This window comes from Eurosta solidaginis, chromosome 5 (genome assembly GCF_040869045.1).
Source record: "Eurosta solidaginis isolate ZX-2024a chromosome 5, ASM4086904v1, whole genome shotgun sequence".
NCBI lineage: Eukaryota > Metazoa > Arthropoda > Insecta > Diptera > Tephritidae > Eurosta > Eurosta solidaginis.
The window spans coordinates 1,434,974-1,458,225 of NC_090323.1; the positions used below are offsets into that span (position 1 = coordinate 1,434,974).

The window sequence follows — 23,252 nt, forward strand, 5'->3', positions numbered from 1 at the left end:
TTACCACTTACAAAGCAATTGGCCAGCCGATTGCATGCTACGCGTCCCCTATATGGGGGATTGCCCGTCCCCGATTAAACCATACAGATTCCGGTATAGTTTTCAGTCAGGCATTGAGCGAATTGTGTTATATATTTTAACGAACAGATAAGAGCTGCAGATGATGCCCAAGATGCTTTAAAGTGCGCTCGGAACTTGTTTCTATTAGTGTTTACATTTGAGCTCATTAGCAGCATTTGTAGTCAACGCGATCACAAAAGTTCAGAAAAAAGCAATTTATGAAAGTCATAATGGTGGTAGTGATGATGGGCGCCTTTAACCGAAGATCGAATGGGCTCGCTGGCCGAGCTTATATGAAGGCCTAAATAAAATTGTTTAAAAAAAATCTGAAATTGCCAATTCTACTCTTGACTCCAATCAGCGCCAGAGAGAATAAACCAATAAACAATATTGTAATAGGATTGACGTATATTCAGAAGCCCCTGTGGAGTCGCATTCGGCTTTATACATCCCAACATGTTTGAGCTCTTCGAAGATACTTTTTCAAGAAACTTAAATCTGTTGCGATAGTGCGCTGGAATGTCGCAGAGTATGTGCCCCACTGTTTGACCCATCCGTATAGCATTACAGCTGCTATATGAAATATTGTGTTCGAATCCCATTCGCTTGGTACAAATCTCGTTCGCCCAGCAACAAAGGCGAATAATGACCACACGTTCTTATGAACTCTACAGGAGTGGAGTCGCTTTCACCTCAGTGTTGAAACATGCAACCCTTTATCAGTGCACGGAGCAACAGATGTTAAGAGCACATCCCCAATGCTTAGGCTATGATTAACCTCCCAAAAAGTAGCCTTAGAATTTTAAAACGTATACTCACAGGTCACTGTAGGCTAAAGAGCCATATGCATAAATTGGGCATATCGGCTAGTAGCCTCTGTCGATTCTGTGATGTCGAAGATGAGTCTGTAGAACACATCCTGAAGGAATGTGATGCAGTCGCGAGACGAAGACTTAGAATCCTAGGATCATCCAAATTAGAAAATAGTCACATAGACTCTCTGAAGCCGAGAACCATTCTGAATTTTCTCAGAGAACTCGGCTAGACCAATAGGCCGCAGTACTTAACCTCACAACATCTATCTATCTATCTATCTACTCCAAACTGGAAAAGGTAGCGGAAAAGATGGGTTTGATGTTGAATGAGGACAAAACGAAGTGCCTGCTAACATCAAGCAAAGAGTTAGAGCATTTGCGCTTGGCAACCATGCCACTATTGGCAGCAATTATATTTAAATAGTAAATTGCTTCGTTTATTAACACAAACAACACGCCCAGCTTTGAAATCCAGCGAAAAGTCACTCTTGCAAATAAATGCTACGTTGGCCTAGGTAGGCAATTGAAAGGTAAAGTCCTCTCTCGGCAAACGAAAATCATGCTCCATAAGTCACTTATCGAACCCGTCGTGGTATATAGTGCAGAAGCCTGGACCAAGACAACATCAGAAGAAGCGACTCTAAGAGCGTTCGAAAGAAAAGTTCACGCAGATATCAATATAGTCCAGCGAATTAAAATACAACGCCTACGCTGTCTAGAGCCCTTATGTGAATGGAAGATGATGTTCCGGCTAAGAACCCAACAAAGAAGCGACTGGAGCGCCTTGCCGGACAGCCGTAATCATTTAAACGGTTAAGCGATAATGAACTAAGTAAGTTCTTTTGAGTGAAATGCGAACACTAATGGGCATCTGCCAATGACAACTCACGTAACCGTTCATGTATCAAAATATCATCGATTCTCTTTTTGAAGTCGGTGAAAACACCACCAGTTTGAGCGTGATAGGGAGCTGGATGATGGCTGATATTATTTTTTTTATAAATGATTTGATACTCACACTGTAAAAGTGCCATTTATTTTCCAACACATTTCACATTTGTAGACTCAGGACGGGTATTCTGACTGGACACTGCCTTCTGGCGTTACATGCCTTTAAATTAGGCTTGGTCAGTGATAGCAGATGTAGGAAGTGCGGGTTGGAGGAGCAAATTATTGAGCACGTTTTGTTTTGCGCTTGCCAGGCTAAGACTCCAGTTATTATGAGTAATACAGCTGTCAGATCGAGAAGCAGCAAGTGGGTTAAGTCCTAGAAAGGTTCTAGTATTTGCCAAGAGGACGGAGTTATTTTATAACATAGGTCCTGGTTTTTGATAGGGTTTTTTAGTTTGGTCGTTAAAACAAACACTACGGACTCATTCAGTCTATGTGAGGTCCTCATGGACCGGCCAGTTCAAGCTCACTTAATCTCACATATTTCCAGAAGGCAACATAAAGTTGATACAAGCTGATGAAACATGTTGCTAAAGAATTACGCATCATGTTTAATTTTCGGATGAAAAAAGGCGAAAGGGCTAATGGTGGAGAGTGGAATTGTAGGTATGAGATATTAAGTTTTTCACAAGGAGGAAAATGACACCAAAGTTTAAACCCTTACAGTTTCAATACAACTTGACCAAAGAGCCCTTGCGATTCCCTAATATTTATGTGAAAACAAAGAAGAACTCATATGAGCTGAAGTAAAAGTATGGTCAGAAAAAATGGTCTGTACGAAGTCCGCTTTCTGTTCCACTTAAGATAGCCCTCTGCCTACGTCCATTGTGATATTATCATTTGCTTTTATTTTCGGAAACTTAGATTGTCAATTTGATAATGACCATGTTTCGGACAGTGTCATAGGGTTTGATAAGGGAATGTTAAAAAAGATAATAGCAGTTATTATTTACTTGTTAAAGTGGAATTCTATAAACGCTGCTTTAATTATGCACAGTTAAACATTTAACTCAGTATAAAAATGACGCAGGTTGCACACGATGCCACATTGCCGTTTCTTCGAGCGACTTGAGAAGCCACATTATAAAAGAAACCGTTAAAAAGGCATTTCGCATAAAATTTGTTCAGAGGTCTGATTTAGACTTCTTTAATTGCCAACCATCTTCACAAAATTATTGCAGTCGATTATGAATATAACCTCCATAGCTCTAATTATTCTGGCGCAAGCTGCATATGGGAAACTTGTGCTGGAACCACGCTGCACCAAAATGATGATCGGTGTAAGATTAGCGCATCGCGATGAGTGTGGAAATTTGTTATATGTTATATAAGTGTCTTTGGCGCGAATTCAAAACTGTCCAAATGGCTTATATTTTAATGCAGAGTATGAAACATGTGACTATCCTTTAAGATTGTGTTGTTTTAAAGAGAGATCTTTTACGAAAGTGAATTGCGAATGTGATTGTAGCGTGTGCTGCTCTGGTTTCTTACAGGAAAATTCCGTTCCAAGCCCAACACGCGAATCGCCTTCAGCTTCGACACCAAATTCTTGCTACAGTCCGACTACTTTAGTAACTGAGATTCCACCATCTTCTACACAGCCACAGACATCAAGTACTTCGAAGTCAACACCCGAATCGCCTTCAGCTTCGACACCAGCTGCTTGCCACACACCGTCTCTTTTAACGACCGAAACTACATGGTTTTCAACACAATCTCCGGCTTCAAGTACTTCGACGCCAATACCCGAATTGCCCTCAGCTTCGACACCAACTGCTTGCTGTAAACCAACTCCTATTGTCACCGACACTCCACCTTCTTCTACACAGTCACCGACAACAAGTACTTCGAAATTTACACCTGAATCGCCTGCAGCTTCGACACCAACTGCTTGCTACACACCAACTCCGATAACGACCGAAAATTTTTCGTCTTCAACACAATCCCCAAGCATAAGTACTGCGAACTCAACACCCAACGAAATTCCAATTGTGACCGAAACTCTCACGACTACAAGGCAATCGCCAATATGTTCAGAGTCTTGCTCGACTGTGTCTGCAGAAAACTCGACCAGAAATAGTTTTCCAACAACAACTTCAATCGATGATACCCAATCATCCTCTACAACAAGTTCAGATGACTTACCAACACCCACAGGCGATTTCTCCACTCCTGGAGACAATTTCCCAACGACAACTTCATTTGACAACAACCAATCATCCTCCACAATATCAGATGGTTTCCCCACTCCTGGAGGAAACCTTCCAACGGCAACAACTTTAATCGATGATGACCAATCATCCTCCACAATAAGTTCAGATGACTTTCCAACTCTCACAGGAGATTTCTCCACCACTGGAGAAAGTTTCCCAACAACAACTTCAATCGATGATGAGCAATCATCCTCCACAACGAGTTCAGATGACTTGTCAACACCCACAGGCGATTTCCCCTCTACTGGAGAAAACTCCACAGCTAGAAGTTCTCCAAATCCTACAGATCGCACGCCACCATCTATCTCTACCACACGATTTCCTACAATACCAGGACCTACCGAAGTAACATCCACTTGCGACCCAATATGTTGCAATCAAACTGAAGGTTTTACCACTATTGTTAATGGAAATTGTCGGAAATTCATAGTTTGCGTTGACGGCAGGAATAATATATTCACTTGTTCTAATAATCTGCAGTACAATACGGCGACCGGTGCCTGTGATTATCCCGAAAATGTAGATTGTCCGTGGCCTCAAACGCCGCCAAGTGGTCCTTCGGCTGGCCCGTCTGGAATTTACTGTGAAAAAGGTGGACGTTGCGTTGGTCAAAGGGATGGTATTTCTTTCGCAATAGAAAATGCTGCCTCTAGCCAAGACTATATTATATGTCAATGTGAATGCGAAGTGAAGCAAAGCTGCCCGTCACCATTAGAATTTAATGTTGGATTGGGCGTCTGTGATTGGCCTCAAAACTTAGGTTGCTAATATTTTATTTAAAACTTTGCCATAACTTTTCAAATTGTGGGAAAACAATTAAAATAATATCGTAAAAGTTACATATTTCAACAAAATGAGAATTTTTTCTTGCATCAAAATGTTCTTGGTATTTATAAAAGCGTACATATATCCTTTTGGCTGAGTAAAGTTATGGACCAGCGCGTCTGAATTCTTTTATATATTTATATTTGCCCCAAAAGGTTAGAGGAGCACAAGGGGTCTTTGGTCAAGCTGTGTAAAATCTCGATGAGTTACACTTAAGGGTTCGTCCAAGACTCCTTATAAAAAGCTTAACATTTCCTCCTTAGCAACATGTGGATCTTTAGCAGCATGTTGCAGCAACACATAGCACAAAAGCTCTCCAGGACTCTGCACACATCGCTCAAGCACGATTAGCCTTTAAATGGCAATTAAAAAGAAATTAGACGAGCTCGACTAATAGTTTGATCGCAAGAAATTATATGTTCGACTCCATATTAGGGAAAAATTCTTCAGGGATACATAAAGTACCAAGAGAAGGCGGAAAGAGAGGTGGGAAGGGCAAACAATTTTTTCCATGGAGACAAAGTCATTATCGAGCAATACGACGTTCGATGGATATGCGCGTACATGATAAGTATGTAAATGTAAAACTATTTGTTGTTGTTGTTGTAGCGATAAGAAAACTCCCGAAGGACTTGGGGAGTGTTATCGATATTGATGGTCCTTTGCCGGATGCAGATCCGATACGTACCGGTACCAAGCCCATCTCCGGAACGATTTGTTATTACCACATGCGACCTTCATGACCATCACGCCCTCCCAGCCTCTAGATACAAGAGGAGTTCGGGGTCGCCAGAGCCTCGGCTGTTAATGAAACAGGATTCGCCATTCGGATAGGTGAGGTTGACAATTGGGTTTGGAGAAGCTATATATTGCGCTACACAACCCCTTGAATCTGGTATTGTAGTCGCCCCTTACGACAGACATTTGTGGTTTAGGTTGGGTTGTTTGTTTGTTTAAACCATGTGAACTCAAAAAACCGTTAGATATTTGATTTTCATAAATATTGCTAGAGTGTAGACTCTAATGGAGGAGTTTTGGATGATTTACTTTTCGATGTTCCTACCATATCCGGAGATAAAAAAATACTTGACGCGATTTTCCCCCTAGGAGACTTTGGCCGAGCTTCTCTTCCAATTGGCATCGTGTTCTCTTTTAATTTTTCCTACAATTTGGCCGGACAGGGCTTATTTGTATTAGGCATATTCCGATCGGCAGCTGTAAGCCAGTTAAATTTTCACTGAGAAGCTTTTCATGGCAGATATACACTCGGAGAGTTTGCCATATTGAAATAATTTTCGAATAACTTTGATGAATAAATTTTAAGATTTTATAAAAATGAACATAGAGAATAATAAAACTTGTTTGCTTTTGATGATCAATAACTGAGAACAATTTTTCAATCACAATTTGGAATCATTTTTGAATTTAATTTCTTTAACTTCGGTGATCAAAAATTTAAAATCATTTTTCAATCAACTTTCTTAATATTTGCAGACTACCTTTCTTGAATAAATGATGAATTTCTTACTTGTTAAAACTATACTTCTCATTGAATATTTGATTTTTCTTCATTAGCTCACAATTTTTCAATCATACAATCCAAAAAAATTACAAATATACAACACATATTCAAGACTAAACGTAATATAAATGCTGCTGCTAACCTAAGATGTCTTCTAGCATTTCTCTAGATGCGGCTTCCCAGAAAAGACATACTGGATGGAACCGATGTACGGAAGTTGTAAGCTGTTTAACCGCTGGTAAGTTAAGCTTGATCGACACGCCTGGACCCGGCTTCAACATCCTCCATGAGCTATGATTGTCGAAAACATCTAGTTATATTTAAAGAATAATATGAGACATAGTAAAATCGTGATTTTTAAAGTGACATCGTTACCATGATCTAAGATGATGATCATAGATGATGTTGGATGTTGTAGTCGTGTGTGTGTACAACGGTCAAGTTAATTACTACCTGCGGTTCAAAAAGCTTACTTCTGAGCTTCCAGATGCGTTCACCCCCTGATGAAATATAATCTTTATATAGTATTTAGTTATGTATTAAATATGATGGAAAAATGAATCACAATCTTATTCACAAATGATTCCAAACCATCATATAATATGATTGAAAATTGTTCTTAAATGTGATCAAAAAATGACTGTGAACAGTAATAAAATGTTATTACAAAAGAAGTAAAGTACAATCTTCCAGTAATATCAAGTATGATAAAAAGATGAATACAAAGTGTTTCGAAATAGGAATCATAAATGATTATTCAAGAATAATCACATTTATGGTACATTTTTCTCCCGACGATACGTTAATTTTCGAACAGAAAATGCTTTTAAATTTGAACGTTTTTAATCATCTTGGGGTATGATATTTGAATATATTTTTATCAAAATTTTCAAAAAATGCTGGCTGGGAAAGAGTTACGACAAAATAAAGCCATATAAAAACCAAATTTCGTTTGCCTATTGATTTGGCATATACATAGATGTAGAAAACGCTCTACATTTCTCCAACTATTATTAATTTAAAAAGTGATTTTAAGTGTGTTCAGTGCAAGAAAACATAGTTAAAAAAGATTTTTTCCATAATTTCATCATATGCATCAAAATGCCACCAACAAGACGATCAACTATAGGTCGACGTACGCGTAATTCTACCTATAGATTTAATCAAAGGAGAGCGCAAAGTGTGGAGGAACACTCACAACAAATCCAAGTACAACAATTACGAAACGCACGTCGTCATAGATCGACAGATCGAAATCTATTAAATCCAGCATCGAGACGAACGACACGACTTTCACGTCGTGCTGTGCAAGAGATGGAATACGCTGCTTTCGCTTACAATAGCGAAAATTCTCAAGTTGGAACGTCAAAAAATTTGTTTATCTTTGCACCGAACGAAAAAACCAAAAATACTGTGTAGCCACTTGCATTACAATAAGATACAATAATAAAATGTTTTAAGCGAAAATTTCACCAAATATGTGTACAAAATTCAATTCAATTTAGAGAACAATAAACTAAATTGTCAACAAACAAAACAGAAAAAATAACGCAACATTCAATCGATCTCGGGCGTTACAACGTACGCCCGGTAAAGCTAGTATAGTATATATCCCATATAAACCGTCATTTCGGTCCTCTTTTTTATGGCTAGAACCTTCAAATGTCATCAAATACTTACGCCTTCGTCATATATTGTTGAAATAAGTGATGCGTGGTCATAGTTTTTACATGCAGACCACAAAAAACGTGAAACTTTGCATCCTCACACAAAGTACCCACCTATTTTTATATTCAGCTTGCTTTGCACACAGAGTATATTAACTTTGATTGGATAACGGTTGTTTGTACAGGTATAAAGGAATCGAGATAGATATAGACTTCGATATATCAAAATCATCAGTATCGAAAAAAAGTTTGATTGAGCCATGTCCGTCCGTCCGTCCGTTAACACGATACGAGCTTATCTGGACCCAGAATAGATTGGTATTGAAAATGGGCGAAGGCGGATGATAACCACGCCCACTTTTTATATATATAACATTTTGGAAAACACAAAAAACGTGATTATTTAGTAAATAATACACCTAGAATGTTGAAGTTTGGCGTGTGGACTGATGTTGAGACTCTTGATAAAAATTAAAAAAAAATTTTAAATGGACGTGGCACCGCCCACTTATGATAAAATCAATTTTACAAATATTATTAATCATAAATCAAAAATCTTTAAACCTATCGTAACAAAATTCGGCAGAGAGGTTGCCTTTACTATAAGGAATGCTTTGAAGAAAAATTAACGAAATCGGTTAAGGACCACGCCAACTTTTATATAACAGATTTTTAAAAGGGTCGTGGACGAATAAAATAAGCTATATCTTTGCAAAAAAAACATTATATCAATGGTATTTCATTTCCTAAGTGGATTTAGAACAATAAATAGAAAAAACTTCAAATTTAAAAAAATGGGCGTGGCACCGCCCCTTTTATGACTAAGCCATTTTCTATGTTTCGGGAGCCATAACTCGAAGAAAAATTAACGGATCGCAGTAAAATTGGTTATGTAGAAAAGTAATTTACCTGAAATGAAATGTACAATTGAAGCTCACGCTGAGTATATAATGTTCGGTTACACCCGAACTTAGACACCCTTATTTGTTTTATTTTATATTTATCTTAAAAATTGCTTAGGTATGTACATCTGTTCACGCCATTCATGAAAGGTAAGAAGTCTTCGGCACAGTCCCGCCCTTCCTGGTTTTTCAATTAAATTACGCCTATCAACCTTCGCTGGTCTACCAATCTTAGTTACTGGGTTAAACAAATTTTTTTTGTAATCAATATCATATGCAATATAACAAATAATTAAAAAAGAGTTCATACATAAACTGTTTCTCATATTTTGTTTGTATAATTTAAACGACTTTAGCGCATTTCGCAATTGAAGGCCATTCGCAACGCTCATATTGTTGGCTGTAGTGATGTCCCACCGGGCAAAACATTGTCAATATGTGGCGGTTAACACAGAGTATAAAGCGTCTGCAATCTCCTGGATAAGAAAATATAGTCCCATCGGCGCTTGTTGCACAAATATTATCGATATTCATACTATCGGTATTAGCCGATACAAATGTATTAACAAAGGAAATGGCCTTGATGTCGTTATCCGGTGTCTTTGTATTAATTTGGCTTTCGCGCTGATCTAACTTCTTCAAAGGTTTGATGCACTGCGCTATTGCTGGATCCTGACATAGACCGCTTGTGGCATTAAAATGTAGCAACCGCGGGCAGGTGCGAATATAAGGCCGCTGCAATATGCAAACATAGTATTGAGTACATGAGCCCGATTTACGTAGTAGAGTACCAGTTGTACGGTTTTCACAAATTGCGCCAGCATTCAAATCGGCAATAACTTCAACAGGAAATTTTGGTTTTGGCAAAGTCTGATAAATACTGGCGCTTGCTGGGTTATCCATGATCAGGTGTGCGTTAGTGGCACAATCAGCTTTAATTGGATGATCACAAAGTCCGGTGCGTGCATTAAAATGATAGAAGCTACCACAGGAGCTTGCTATAGCGAAGCCATCGATACAAATGAAGAAACCGCTGCATGAGCCGGGCATTGGTACTAGGACGCCATTATGATTGTTACAAATTGTTGCAAAGCTGTGACTTATTTGGGCCTGAAATAAAACGAGACATAAATTGCAAAAAGTCCTAGATAAGAACACCGTGCATTCTCAGACTTAGCAAGTGGACTTATTATTTTACATGCTCTTGCACTTATGTGTGTAAAACGATTTTTTCATTTATTTCTCTAACTATTGTTCTTCTTTCTCTTGGAAGAGATTTAAGAAAGTATGAAAATCTCTTTCCAGCTTTTTTGAAACTTAAGCGCGCAAGTCTAAAGGACTTCTACCAACCAAGTCTAAATACGCTTTTGCTTACATCAATAATCCCGGAAGTAGCGCATCTAAGCAGCAATGCAAAATATAAAATAATTCCACACAAACACTTCATAACACTTTTCGAAAATTGCACCTCGATGGTTTATGAATAGTTATATTGATTAATTATTTTCTTTTTCAAGCAATTCCTTTTTTTTTAGATTTTCAATATTCAAAGAGGAATGTTCAATTGAGCTATATAACGGCAATTCTCATATTTATAAACTTCTCAATTGCCTTCGTTATATCATATCGTAGCTATTGAAGTAACTCCAGCATGGCTCATTAGCATTTTGATATTTATTTGCGATATTTTCGTGTACATACCTCGAAAGTACTGTTAATTCAAAATTAAAGCAAATTCAAAGTATAATTGATAGTTGTCAGCAAATGGGCCCGAATGGTAAAAAATTTATAATGCATCAAAAATTTGAAAAAATATTTGTACTTTTGATGTGTGTCGTCTTATATCGTGGCCGTCCTATAAATGTCCAATGAAATTCAATTTCAATACTTATTATTATTTTTATGTTCCAGCACACCGGCCAGACGTTGTCGGGTCTGAAAATATATGTGAACTGGAATCATGAAAGCGCCCTATTGTGCGAAAATACCGTTGTTAACTTTTTGAGTGATTCTTATAGGAAATTTAACGCTCTTTCCCATGGAATGAACCGCAGTTTTCTATCTTTCTTAGTTTTTCGCATTTAAAGCCAAATCAGACCACAAATAAGATTTTTTGAAATATTTCGACCCATGCGCCACCTATCGGATATTTTTGTTCTTATTATTGCATTGTCATCGGGTTCTGAACTATGTGTTTTTCTCGAAAACTTGTTTTCGGACAATAGGTCCCTTTCATGATTCCAGGTCACATATGTATATGTATTTAAAAAATGGGTTTTCCTGCTTTTTTTGTCGTTTCTCTCCTCCGTACATTTCTTTTTTATCATCTTTTTCTCCTTTCTATTCCTGGTCTAGTTTGATTCTCCCTACCTCTACATCCCTCTCTCACTACCACTCCCACCTTCACTTCCACTCCCACTCTCAATTCTACTCCTAATTTCACTCCCACTCTTCTACCACTCTCACTCTTACTCATAATCCGGTCCGCTAACTTTTACAAAATCACATATCTATTGATTCAAAAGTAAGATGTTATCACGTAAATCACATCTGATCAGTTTCTACGTTTCAGTTACGAATACTCGAATTTGTTCGAGAAGAAATACCCGTTGGGCTAGTGCTCTTCTCGACATTCAATTTAGTCGCTGCATTGGCAGTATTAAGTACATATATAGATTTTACAATTTTTTCTGGAACACTAGCGAATGGTTTCATAAAACCAAAAGTAAAACTCAACGGATTGTACATAATACATGCAATGCTGTGACTTATGGCGTTTCTGAAAATAGTGTCGCCCTGTTGGTTTTCCCCAGGCCTCTCGTGAGTTTGTTTGTTCTTTTCACAAAATATTTTCCACCGAATAAGAAAAAGGGTCTCATTAACTACGAAGAAGAGCCATTTTGCATGGCGGCAGGTGACTAGATCAAAAGTTAGAATTTAAGAGTGCAACATGAGGGCAACATTTTTTACACAAAAGGAAACGCTATTACATAAATGAATGTCCAAATGCTCGCTAGCTTTAAGAGCATTTCGAGATGCGAGAACTTCATGAGAAGTCGATTTCTCGTGTCTCGATACTTTCTCTTGCGTTCATGAAGAATTTGTAAGCTCTATTTCAAAGAAATGTTGTTATGCCTGCGGAAAAGTGAATGAAAAATTATAATTTTATGAAAAATTATACATAAACAAATGTAGTTATGAATTGAGTGACGTACCATTGGAAAGGCAATATCATTGTGAATTCATACAAGTGGCGAATGTTTGAAAAAACCGTTCACAATAGTAAACAGCCTGGATCACCTGTTCGATCGCTGTTCGATTACTTATGTAATTAGCTCAATAGTGGTTTTAAAACATTTTTTTAAACGCCTGGTATATTACATTATTTACATATTTTAAAACGCTTGCTGAACTGACTGCTCATATTTTATCTAATAACTAGATTTAATAAATTAAAATCAATATGTAGTCTGATTTTATGTATACAAATTTAAAAGAAAAGCTGTTTTGAAACACGAATTGGTGATTTATGGCACTTAAATTTAAAAACCGCGAGCAAAAAACAAATCTTTCTTCCATTCTCTGGCCATTCTCCCTGTCATACAGCGACTAAATTGAATGTCGAGAGGCTCTCGAGATTTAATGATGTAAAACGAGTATCGATTTTTGAGTCCTGATTTTCTCGCTTGTGTTCGAGAAGAAGTCGTAAGTTCTAGTTTCTACAAAATTAAATGTTTATTTTTTATTTTTTTTGAAAACCGCTCCTGTATTTGTTTGTACATCGTCAATTTCAAGCAATATCATGATAATGCTTTATAATCAGACACAGATTTTTTTTGAAATTCGGCTGAACTAACCGAAATCAATTTAACTCCCAATATTAAAATTAGTATGTAGGTGGCCACTGTAGTGTGATGGTAGCGTGCTCCGCCTGTCACACCGTATGCCCTGGGTTCGCACCCCGGGCAAAGCAACATCAAAATTTTAGAAATAAGGTTTTTCAATTAGAAGAAAATTTTTCTAAGCGGGGTCGCCTCCGGCAGTGTTTGGCAAGCGCTCCGGGTGTATTTCTGCCATGAAAAGCTCTCAGTGAAAACTCATCTGCCTTGCAGATGCCGTTCGGAGTCGGCATAAAACATGTAGGTCCCGTCCGCCAATTTGTAGGGAAAATCAAGAGGAGCACGACGCAAATTGGAAGAGAAGCTCGGCCTTATATCTTTTCGGAGGTTATCGCGCCTTACATTTATTTACATTATGTAAGCCTTACATTGCATAGACTTGACTTGATTGGCAGGCAGTCATTTATGGTTTTGTTTGATGAATTTCGCAGGTAGTTAAGATTACCCAAAACTTAAAGGTACCTATGTAACTTAACTTAAGAATATTTTTATTTTCCACGCAAGTTCGTTTCGGGATATCATTCGTACCTTTTTTGGCTTAGCATCTTTTTAATTCGGGACAAAAAAAGTTTGATGAGGGATCGCATACATTCCGTCAGGAATTTCTCTTTCATAGTCTCTAGGTTCATTTTCAATGCCGATTTCGATTTCGGCTACATTAAAGAATTAATTAAAAATTTAAGCTCTATAATAACATTAATAAAGAAGTTTTTAGGGGCAATAATAATGTGTGTATACTTAAAGCTTCCCCTTTTTTGCTTTGAAACAGCAGTAAATATGTAATGCAAATGACTGAAGCATCATAAAAAAATTTTTTTTGTTTCAGGTATTGAAAAATAACAAGAAATAGTCATTATCTTTTGCAGTGAGCAGATACGAAGGCGTCTTGGGCTGATAAGGCAATTGTCTGTTTTGCAACTTACAATGAGTCAAAAAAAATTTCTGCAAATCAGCTAGAAAAAGATTTAATTGAACCAAAATAGTTAAGAGCGTAAATAACTCGGTGATAACGGTATCGATGAACTCCGCAATATGAATAAAAAAATGAGCTCATTTTTTCCAACTGTGTAAAGTAGAAAACTAATCGAACGAGCTACATTGAAGATAGTTGAAGAGATTTCGCATATAGAATAAAAGAAAGTGAGGGAGTGATTTAAAACTGAAATGTCTACAAAAAAAAGTGTTGTTTGTTCAGCCTATTTAATCAGCTCAAGGTCATGTATATCATTCATGTAATTATGCATGTAGCCCTTAAGTCCCAAATATTTTCGACTTTTGCATTATTTCCGCGCTTAAGTTCCATCATCAGCACACAAGTCTTCATTGTTTTGCTCTCCATCCACAGATCAAATCTATTTGGGCCCATAAAGTCACATAAAATCTCGTTTACGTATCTTAAGATGTTCAAGGGCTAAGTTGAAGCAGCTCGCCTTCTGAGCCCTAGCCACGTTCTGCTTAAATTGTAGACTATGAAACTCTGAATTAGGCTTGTTTGAAATGTTTTTTCGCATGGTCAACCGTTTCTGAGTTAGAGCTAAGAAAGCGACAGCTATCTACCGAGCATTACACTACCTTAGAACATGCAAAAAGTACTGCTCTTACGTATACGTAACATTTTTATACCCGCTGTACTTGTATACAGGGTATTATAACTTTCATTGGATAACGGTTGGTTGTACAGGTATAAACGAATCGAGATAGATATAGACTTCCATATGTCAAAATCATCAGTATCGAAAAAAAAATTGATTGAGCCATGTCCGTCCGTCCGTCCGTCTGTCCGTCTCTCTCTTTTCATAAAAATTAAAAAAAAAATTTTAAATGGGCGTGGCGCAGCCCACTTGTGATAAACTAAATTTTGCAAATATTATTAATCATAAATCCAAAATCGTTAAACCTATCGTAACAAAATTCGGCAGACAGGTTGCCTTTACTATAAGGAAAGTTTTGAAGATAAATTAACGAAATCGGTTAAGGGCCACGCCCACTTTTATATAAAAGATTTTTAAAAGGGTCGTGGACGAAAAAAATAAGCTACATCTTAGCGAAAAATAGTATTGTACCAATCGTCTTTTTATTGTTCTGTTATATCTTTATTTTAAAATAAACAGTTCAGTTCCATATCTGAAGGAAAACTGCATTATTACCCGCTCAAGGGCATTGGTGTTAGCCTCTGTATCATTTTTGCTTCTTTTAAACGAAAACGATTTCAGAATAGAACCATATGTATATGTATTATTGCGCAGCCTTGTAACAATATTAAGCACACAAAACAAACAGCAACAGCATTTAAAATGTACAGCTGGGTATGTAATGTTCGGTTTCACCCGAACTTAGACTTCCTTACTTGTTGTACTTAAGTAATAAGGAACCTGCACTTTTATTGACGGGGTTAGTCGCCGCTCATGACATGAATGTTACACATAATATATGGGGTATTCCATCCCATTTCGACCAATTTTGAACCCGACCCCTTTAGAATTGGCTGAAAGTTTTTCTTCTTTTTCTAGCTTACGAAAGACGTTTTTCAGAGGTTTTTCAAATTTTTTCATCCAACTCAAAAAAAGTTATGAATTTTTAAAAAAACACCGTTTTTGTTTTCAAAATGCTATAACTTTTTCTAAAATTGACCGTTTGAGATCTTTTTTTTTTAAATTTGTTTTTAAATGTACTTTTCGGAAAAATTTTGTAATTTTTCAGTTTTTCGAGATTTTTCGAATTTCGCCCTTTTTTTCTCATAAAAAACTTCAATCCATTCTGCAATCATCCCCACTAATCCCGGAGTGGGCCGAGAATTTTTTTTTTTATTTAATTGAAAAAAAAAACTTTAAAATTTTTTTTTGTATTTTTTCTGAAAAGTACATTTAAAAACATATTTAAAAAAAACAAAAAATGATCCCAAACGGTCAATTTTTGAAAAAGTTATAGCATTTTGAAAACAAAAACGGTGTCCAACTCAAAATAAGTTATGAATTAAAAAAAAAAAACGGTGTTTTTTTCAAAATGCTATAACTTTTTCAAAAATTGACCGTTTGGTATCTTTTTTTTTTTAAATTTGTTTTTAAATGTACTTTTCGGAAAAATACAAAACAATTTTTGAAGTGTTTTTTTTTTTAATTAAATAAAAACAAAAAAAAAAAAAATAATAATCGGCCCACTCCGGGATTAGTGGGGATGATTGCAGAATTGATTGAAGTTTTTTTATGAAAAAAAAAAAAATGTGGAAATTCGAAAAATCTCGAAAAACTAAAAAATTACAAAAAAAAACTTTAAAAATTTTTTTGTATTTTTTCCGAAAAGTACATTTAAAAACAAGTTTAAAAAAAAAAGATCCCAAACGGTCAATTTTTGAAAAAGTTATAGCATTTTAAAAACAAAAACGGTGTTTTTTTTTAAATTCATAACTTTTTCTGAGTTGGATGAAAAAATTTGAAAAAATTCTGAAAAACGTCTTTCGTAAGCTAGAAAAAGAAGAAAAACTTTCAGCCAATTCTAAATGGGTCGGGTTCAAAATTGGTCGAAATGGGATGGAACACCCCATATACATATGTATGTACATTTCATTACCATTGCCCGCTTTCATCTATTATTTTAATGAAGTATCTATGTCGGTTTGACTTTTATTAGTAAACGGATACAAAAACTGTTAACCTATCACTTCACAGAAAATGCTTTTAACTTGTGGGTTGAAAATATGCTTTATCCCTTAGTTAAATTCAAACATCTGTAATTTTGCAAATGCCGGCGACGTCGTCGTTGTACACACTGTGTGGATGATTTAGAGGGAGATAATCTGTAAGGAGAGATGGCAGAGAAAGGGAGAACGGTGGAAATTTCTTGCATCTCTTAAAATAATGCAAGTAATTCAAAGTTAGTAAAAGACAGCTTCATCCGGATCTGTTGGTTTGATACATATATCGTTAGCTTAATGTGAAAATGTGCTAAGTCACTTTTTTTGAAAAATTGTATTTTAATGCAGTTTTAAAACCGAATTCAAAATACATCGATCACAAAAAAAATAAAATCATATATATTTTAATTAGCGAGCTTTGCTCATATTGCTTTATACAATGGTTTTTGTAATTGATATTAGAGAAAAATTGTAAGTTTACAAACGGCGATGGTTACTAGGACATGTTTCTAAATTTCACTTCTTCATCAGCTAGCAGCTAAAGGCTTGCACTGATATGAATGTTGGAGATTCGAGTTCAACGCTCAGCTCCCGAAAAGCTAGGGGATGAAGAAGTGAAATTCATAAACATGTCCTAGTAACCATCGCCGTTTGTAAACTTACAATTTTTCTCTAATATCAATTAAAAAAAAATATATTTTTATTTTTCATTTTTACGTGCTGTGTGCAATGATGAGTAAATGTGCTAAGTCAACCTGTCAATAATATCAATCTGAATTACTACTCATTTCTTTGTGCGCGCATTTTATTTATTTATTTAATTCATTCAGTCTAAAAGTAAATGCTTTGTTGTTGTTGTATTAACGATAAAGACACTCCCTTTGAGGAGTGTTACCGATTTTGATGGTCCTTTTCCGGATATAGATCCGGTATGTTCCGGTAACAAAGCACTATTAAAGTACTAGCCCGACCATCTCGGGAACGATTTATATGACCACATTAAGCCTTCTAGGCCATCCCGACCTCCCCACACCCTAGTTCCATGAGGAACTTGGGGTCGCCAAAGCCTCGGCTGTCAATGAAACATGATTCGCCACGGGTAGGTAAGGTCGACAATTTGGTTGGAGAAGCTATATATTGCGCTGGCAACCCCTTGATTTTGAATTTACCCAATTGAGATATGCCTTTGGTGTTTGATAAAGGCTTTGCACTGAGCATAATCTACTTCAATTCTTACATTTCGATAACTAGATGCTTTCTTACAGACTAGTTAAAAATAGAAAACAATTCAAGCTTAAACTTATATAAGATATTATTAAAATTAATAACACTACTGAATCGATTTGCTAGATGTAGAGTCCTAGTTATGGGTTCATTCATAGCATAATTCGTTTTATTAAATATTTATATAAATAATCTATTATGCCGAAGATCAAGCAGTAGAATATATGGAGAAGTTTATTACATTATAGGCAAGCATGAGTAAGATAAAAGTTCTTCTGTCATGCAAAGCCTGAAGACCAAGCAACTTGCGCCGGCTGGTATATGATGGGAGGCCTCTGGCCTAAAAAAAATTCTAAAAATTTTTTGAGCTCTCTCAATTTTATAGCAGTTAGATTCATAGAAAGAATTCCTTATTATTGAGCAATATTCAAGACCACTTCTGACCAAGGATATATAAAGTGCCTTCAACGTCATAGGGTCCTTAAAGTCACTGGTGTTTCCTCTACTGAACCCAACCATTGCAACAAATTTTGAAACAATGAAGTCAATGTGACTAGAAAAATAGAGTTTGCAGTCAAAAATTACACCCAAGTCTTTACTCTATTGACAACGTTTAAGAGATTTAGCATTTAGTTTGTAGATAAAGTATGTGGCAGTTGTCTTTTTAGAATAAGACACAACACAGGATTTGTTTGAATTTAAAAATAAATTATTGTCTGCGCACCACCCGGAAAAAGAGTCAAGATCAGAACCGTTAGAAATAGTTTGACGAATAAATAGTATTTTTTGTGAAACATATAGTTTTAGTGTTATATTTCAATCATTAAAGGTGAGGAGTGATGGGGAAACATATTGAGTAAAAAGTGCTAAGTCAGGAGAAACAAGTAAGGAAGGTTAAGTTCGGGTGTAACCGAACATTACATACTCAGTTGAGAGCTATGGTGACAACATAAGGGAAAATAACCATGTAGGAAAATGAACCGAGGGTAACCCTGGAATGTGTTTGTATGACATGTGTATCAAATGGAAGGTATTAAAGAGTATTTTAAGAGGAAGTGGGCCATAGTTCTATAGATGGACGCCATTTAGGGATATCGCCATAAAGGTGGATCAGGGTTGACTCTAGAATGCGCTTGTACAATATGGGCATCAAACGAATGGTGTTAATGAGTATTTTAAAAGGGAGTGGGCCTTAGTTCTATAGGTGGATGCCGTTTCGAAATATCGCCATAAAAGTGGATCAGGGTTGACTCTAGAATGCGCTTGTACAATATGGGCATCAAACGAAAGGTGTTAATGAGTATTTTAAAAGGGCATGGGGCTAAGTCCTATAGGTTGACGCCTTTTCGAGATATCGCCATAAAGGTGGACCAGGGGTGACTCTAGAATGTGTTTGTACGATATGGGTATCACATTAAAGGTATTAATGAGGGTTTTAAAAGGGAGTGGTGGTAGTTGTATTGGTGGCCGCCTTTTCGAGATATCGGCATAAATGTGGACCAGGTGTGACTCTAGAATGTGTTTGTACGATATGGGTATCAAATTAAAGGTATTAATGAGGCTTTTAAAAGGGGGTGGTGGTAATTGTATATGTGAAGGCGTTTTCCAGATATCGACCAAAATGTGAACCAGGGTGACCCAGAACATCATCTGTTGGATACCGCTAATTTATTTATATATATAATACCACGAACAGTATTCTGCCAAGATTTCAAGGGTTTTTTATTTCGCCCTGCAGAACTTTTTCATTTTATTCTACTTAATATGGTAGGTGTTATACCCATTTTACAAAGTTTTTTTCTAAAGTTATATTTTGCGTCAATAAACCAATCCAATTACCATGTTTCATTCCTTTTTTCGTATTTGGTATAGAATTATGGCATTTTTTTCATTTTTCGTAATTTTCGATATCGAAAAAGTGGGCGTGGTCATAGTCGGATTTCGGCCATTTTGTATACCAATACAAAGTGAGTTCAGATAAGTACGTGAACTGAGTTTAGTAAAGATATAACGATTTTTGGTCAAGTTATCGTGTTAACGGCAGAGCGGAAGGACAGACGGTCGACTGTGTATAAAAACTGGGCGTGGCTTCAACCGATTTCGCCCCTTTTTACAGAAATAAGTTATCGTCCCAGAATCTAAGCCCATACCAAATTTCACAAGGATTGGTAAATGTTTGTTCGACTTACGGCATTAAAAGTATCCTAGACAAATTAAATGAAAAAGGGCGGAACCACGCCCATTTTGAAATTTTCTTTTATTTTTGCATTTTGTTGCACCATATCATTACTGCAGTTGAATGTTGACATTATTGACTTATATACTGTAAAGATATTAAATTTTTTGTTAAAATTTTACTTGAAAATACAATTTTTTTAAAAGTGGGCGTGGTCGTTCTCCGATTTTGCTAATTTTATTAAGCATACATATAGTAATAGAAGTACCGTTCCTGCCAAATTTCATCATGATATATTCAACGACAAATTACAGCTTGCAAAAGTTTTAAATTACCTTCTTTTAAAAGTGGGCGGTGCCACGCCCATTGTCCAAAATTCTACTAATTGGTGATTTATGGCACTTAAGTTTAAAAACCGCGAGCAAAAAACAAATCTTTCTTCCATTCTCTGGCCATTCTCCCTGTCATACAGCGACTAAATTGAATGTCGAGAGGCTCTCGAGATTTAATGGTGTAAAACGAGTATCGATTTTTGAGTCCTGATTTTCTCGCTTGTGTTCGAGAAGAAGTCGTAAGTTCTAGTTTCTACAAAATTAAATGTTTATTTTTTATTTTTTTTGAAAACCGCTCCTGTATTTGTTTGTACATCATCAATTTAAAGCAATATCATGATAATGCTTTATAATCAGACATAGATTTTTTTTGAAATTCGGCTGAACTAACCGAAATCAATTTAACTCCCAATATTAAAATTAGTATGTTATATTATTTTTTATATAGGTGGCCACTGTGGTGTGATGGTAGCGTGCTCCGCCTGTCACACCGTATGCCCTGGGTTCGCACCCCGGGCAAAGCAACATCAAAATTTTAGAAATAAGGGTTTTCAATTAGAAGAAAATTTTTCTAAGCGGGGTTGTTGTTGTTGTTGTTGTAGCGATAAAGTTGCTCCCCGAAGGCTTTGGGGAGTGTTATCGATGTGATGGTCCTTTGCCGGATGCAGATCCGGTACGCTCCGGTACCACAGCACCAATAAGGTGCTAGCCCGACCATCTCGGGAACGATTTATGTGGCCACATTAAACCTTCAGGCCATCCCCTCCCTGCCCACCCCCAAGATCCATGAGGAGCTTGGGGTCGCCAGAGCCTCGTCTGTTAATGAAACAGGATTCGCCGCGGATAGGTGAGGTTGACAATTGGATTTGGAGAAGCTATATATTGCGCTGGCAACCTGAAGGGTTGCGCTACACACCCCTTGAATCTGGTATTTTAGTCGCCTCTTACGACAGGCATACCTACCGCGGGTATATTCTGACCCCCTTACCCGCTGGGGTTCTAAGCGGGGTCGCCTCCGGCAGTGTTTGGCAAGCGCTCCGGGTGTATTTCTGCCATGAAAAGCTCTCAGTGAAAACTCATCTGCCTTGCAGATGCCGTTCGGAGTCGGCATAAAACATGTAGGTCCCGTCCGCCAATTTGTAGGGAAAATCAAGAGGAGCACGACGCAAATTGGAAGAGAAGCTCGGCCTTATATCTTTTCGGAGGTTATCGCGCCTTACATTTATTTACATTATGTAAGCCTTACATTGCATAGACTTGACTTGATTGGCAGGCAGTCATTTATGGTTTTGTTTGATGAATTTCGCAGGTAGTTAAGATTACCCAAAACTTAAAGGTACCTATGTAACTTAACTTAAGAATATTTTTATTTTCCACGCAAGTTCGTTTCGGGATATCATTCGTACCTTTTTTGGCTTAGCATCTTTTTAATTCGGGACAAAACAAGTTTGATGAGGGATCGCATACATTCCGTCAGGAATTTCGCTTTCATAGTCTCTAGGTTCATTTTCAATGCCGATTTCGATTTCGGCTACATTAAAGAATTAATTAAAAATTTAAGCTCTATAATAACATTAATAAAGAAGTTTTTAGGGTGTATACTTAAAGCTTCCCCTTTTTTGCTTTGAAACAGCAGTAAATATGTAATGCAAATGACTGAAGCATCATAAAAAAATTTTTTTTGTTTCAGGTATTGAAAAATAACAAGAAATAGTCATTATCTTTTGCAGTGAGCAGATACGAAGGCGTCTTGGGCTGATAAGGCAATTGTCTGTTTTGCAACTTACAATGAGTCAAAAAAAAATTTCTGCAAATCAGCTAGAAAAAGATTTAATTGAACCAAAATAGTTAAGAGCGTAAATAACTCGGTGATAACGGTATCGATGAACTCCGCACTATGAATAAAAAAATGAGCTCATTTTTTCCAACTGTGTAAAGTAGAAAACTAATCGAACGAGCTACATTGAAGATAGTTGAAGAGATTTCGCATATAGAATAAAAGAAAGTGAGGGAGTGATTTAAAACTGAAATGTCTACAAAAAAAAGTGTTGTTTGTTCAGCCTATTTAATCAGCTCAAGGTCATGTATATCATTCATGTAATTATGCATGTAGCCCTTAAGTCCCAAATATTTTCGACTTTTGCATTATTTCCGCGCTTAAGTTCCATCATCAGCACACAAGTCTTCATTGTTTTGCTCTCCATCCACAGATCAAATCTATTTGGGCCCATAAAGTCACATAAAATCTCGTTTACGTATCTTAAGATGTTCAAGGGCTAAGTTGAAGCAGCTCGCCTTCTGAGGCCTAACCACGTTCTGCTTAAATTGTAGACTATGAAACTCTGAATTAGGCTTGTTTGAAATGTTTTTTCGCATGGTCAACCGTTTCTGAGTTAGAGCTAAGAAAGCGACAGCTATCTACCGAGCATTACACTATCTTAGAACATGCAAAAAGTACTGCTCTTACGTATACGCAACATTTTATACCCGCTGTGTTTGTATACAGGGTATTATAACTTTCATTGGATAACGGTTGGTTGTACAGGTATAAACGAATCGAGATAGATATAGACTTCCATATGTCAAAATCATCGGTATCGAAAAAAAATTTGATTGAGCCATGTCCGTCCGTCCGTATGTCCGTCTCTCTCTTTTCATATAAATTAAAAAAAAAAAATTTAAATGGGCGTGGCGCCGCCCACTTGTGATAAACTAAATTTTGCAAATATTATTAATCATAAATCCAAAATCGTTAAACCTATCGTAACAAAATTCGGCAGACAGGTTGCCTTTACTATAAGGAAAGTTTTGAAGATAAATTAACGAAATCGGTTAAGGGCCACGCCCACTTTTATATAAAAGATTTTTAAAAGGGTCGTGGACGAAAAAAATAAGCTACATCTTAGCGAAAAATAGTTTTGTACCAATCGTCTTTTTATTGTTCTGTTATATCTTTATTTTAAAATAAACAGTTCAGTTCCATATCTGAAGGAAAACTGCATTATTACCCGCTCAAGGGCATTGGTGTTAGCCTC

At 36.6% G+C, this 23,252-nt stretch overlaps 1 protein-coding gene and 1 pseudogene across 2 annotated transcripts; one reads left to right on the top strand and one right to left on the bottom strand.

The window, feature by feature from the left end:
• The first annotated feature begins 2,908 nt into the window (after positions 1 to 2,908).
• LOC137253295 (uncharacterized) lies at positions 2,909 to 4,840 on the top strand (annotated as a pseudogene).
• A 4,274-nt stretch (positions 4,841 to 9,114) lies between these two features.
• LOC137253332 (probable chitinase 10) lies at positions 9,115 to 10,503 on the bottom strand. 2 transcript variants are annotated; one of them, XM_067790075.1, is made up of 3 exons: positions 10,331 to 10,503; positions 9,266 to 10,065; positions 9,115 to 9,193 (listed from the first exon to the last, which is right to left on the bottom strand). In XM_067790075.1, exons 1-2 carry the CDS (start codon positions 10,400 to 10,402, stop codon positions 9,298 to 9,300), a joined length of 840 nt encoding a protein of 279 aa, XP_067646176.1. In that variant the 5' UTR covers positions 10,403 to 10,503; the 3' UTR covers positions 9,115 to 9,193; positions 9,266 to 9,297. The 2 variants fall into 2 exon arrangements, with proteins under 2 accessions (XP_067646176.1, XP_067646175.1); XM_067790074.1 differs by having other exon boundaries at positions 9,143 to 10,065.
• Between the last annotated feature and the right edge of the window lie 12,749 nt (positions 10,504 to 23,252).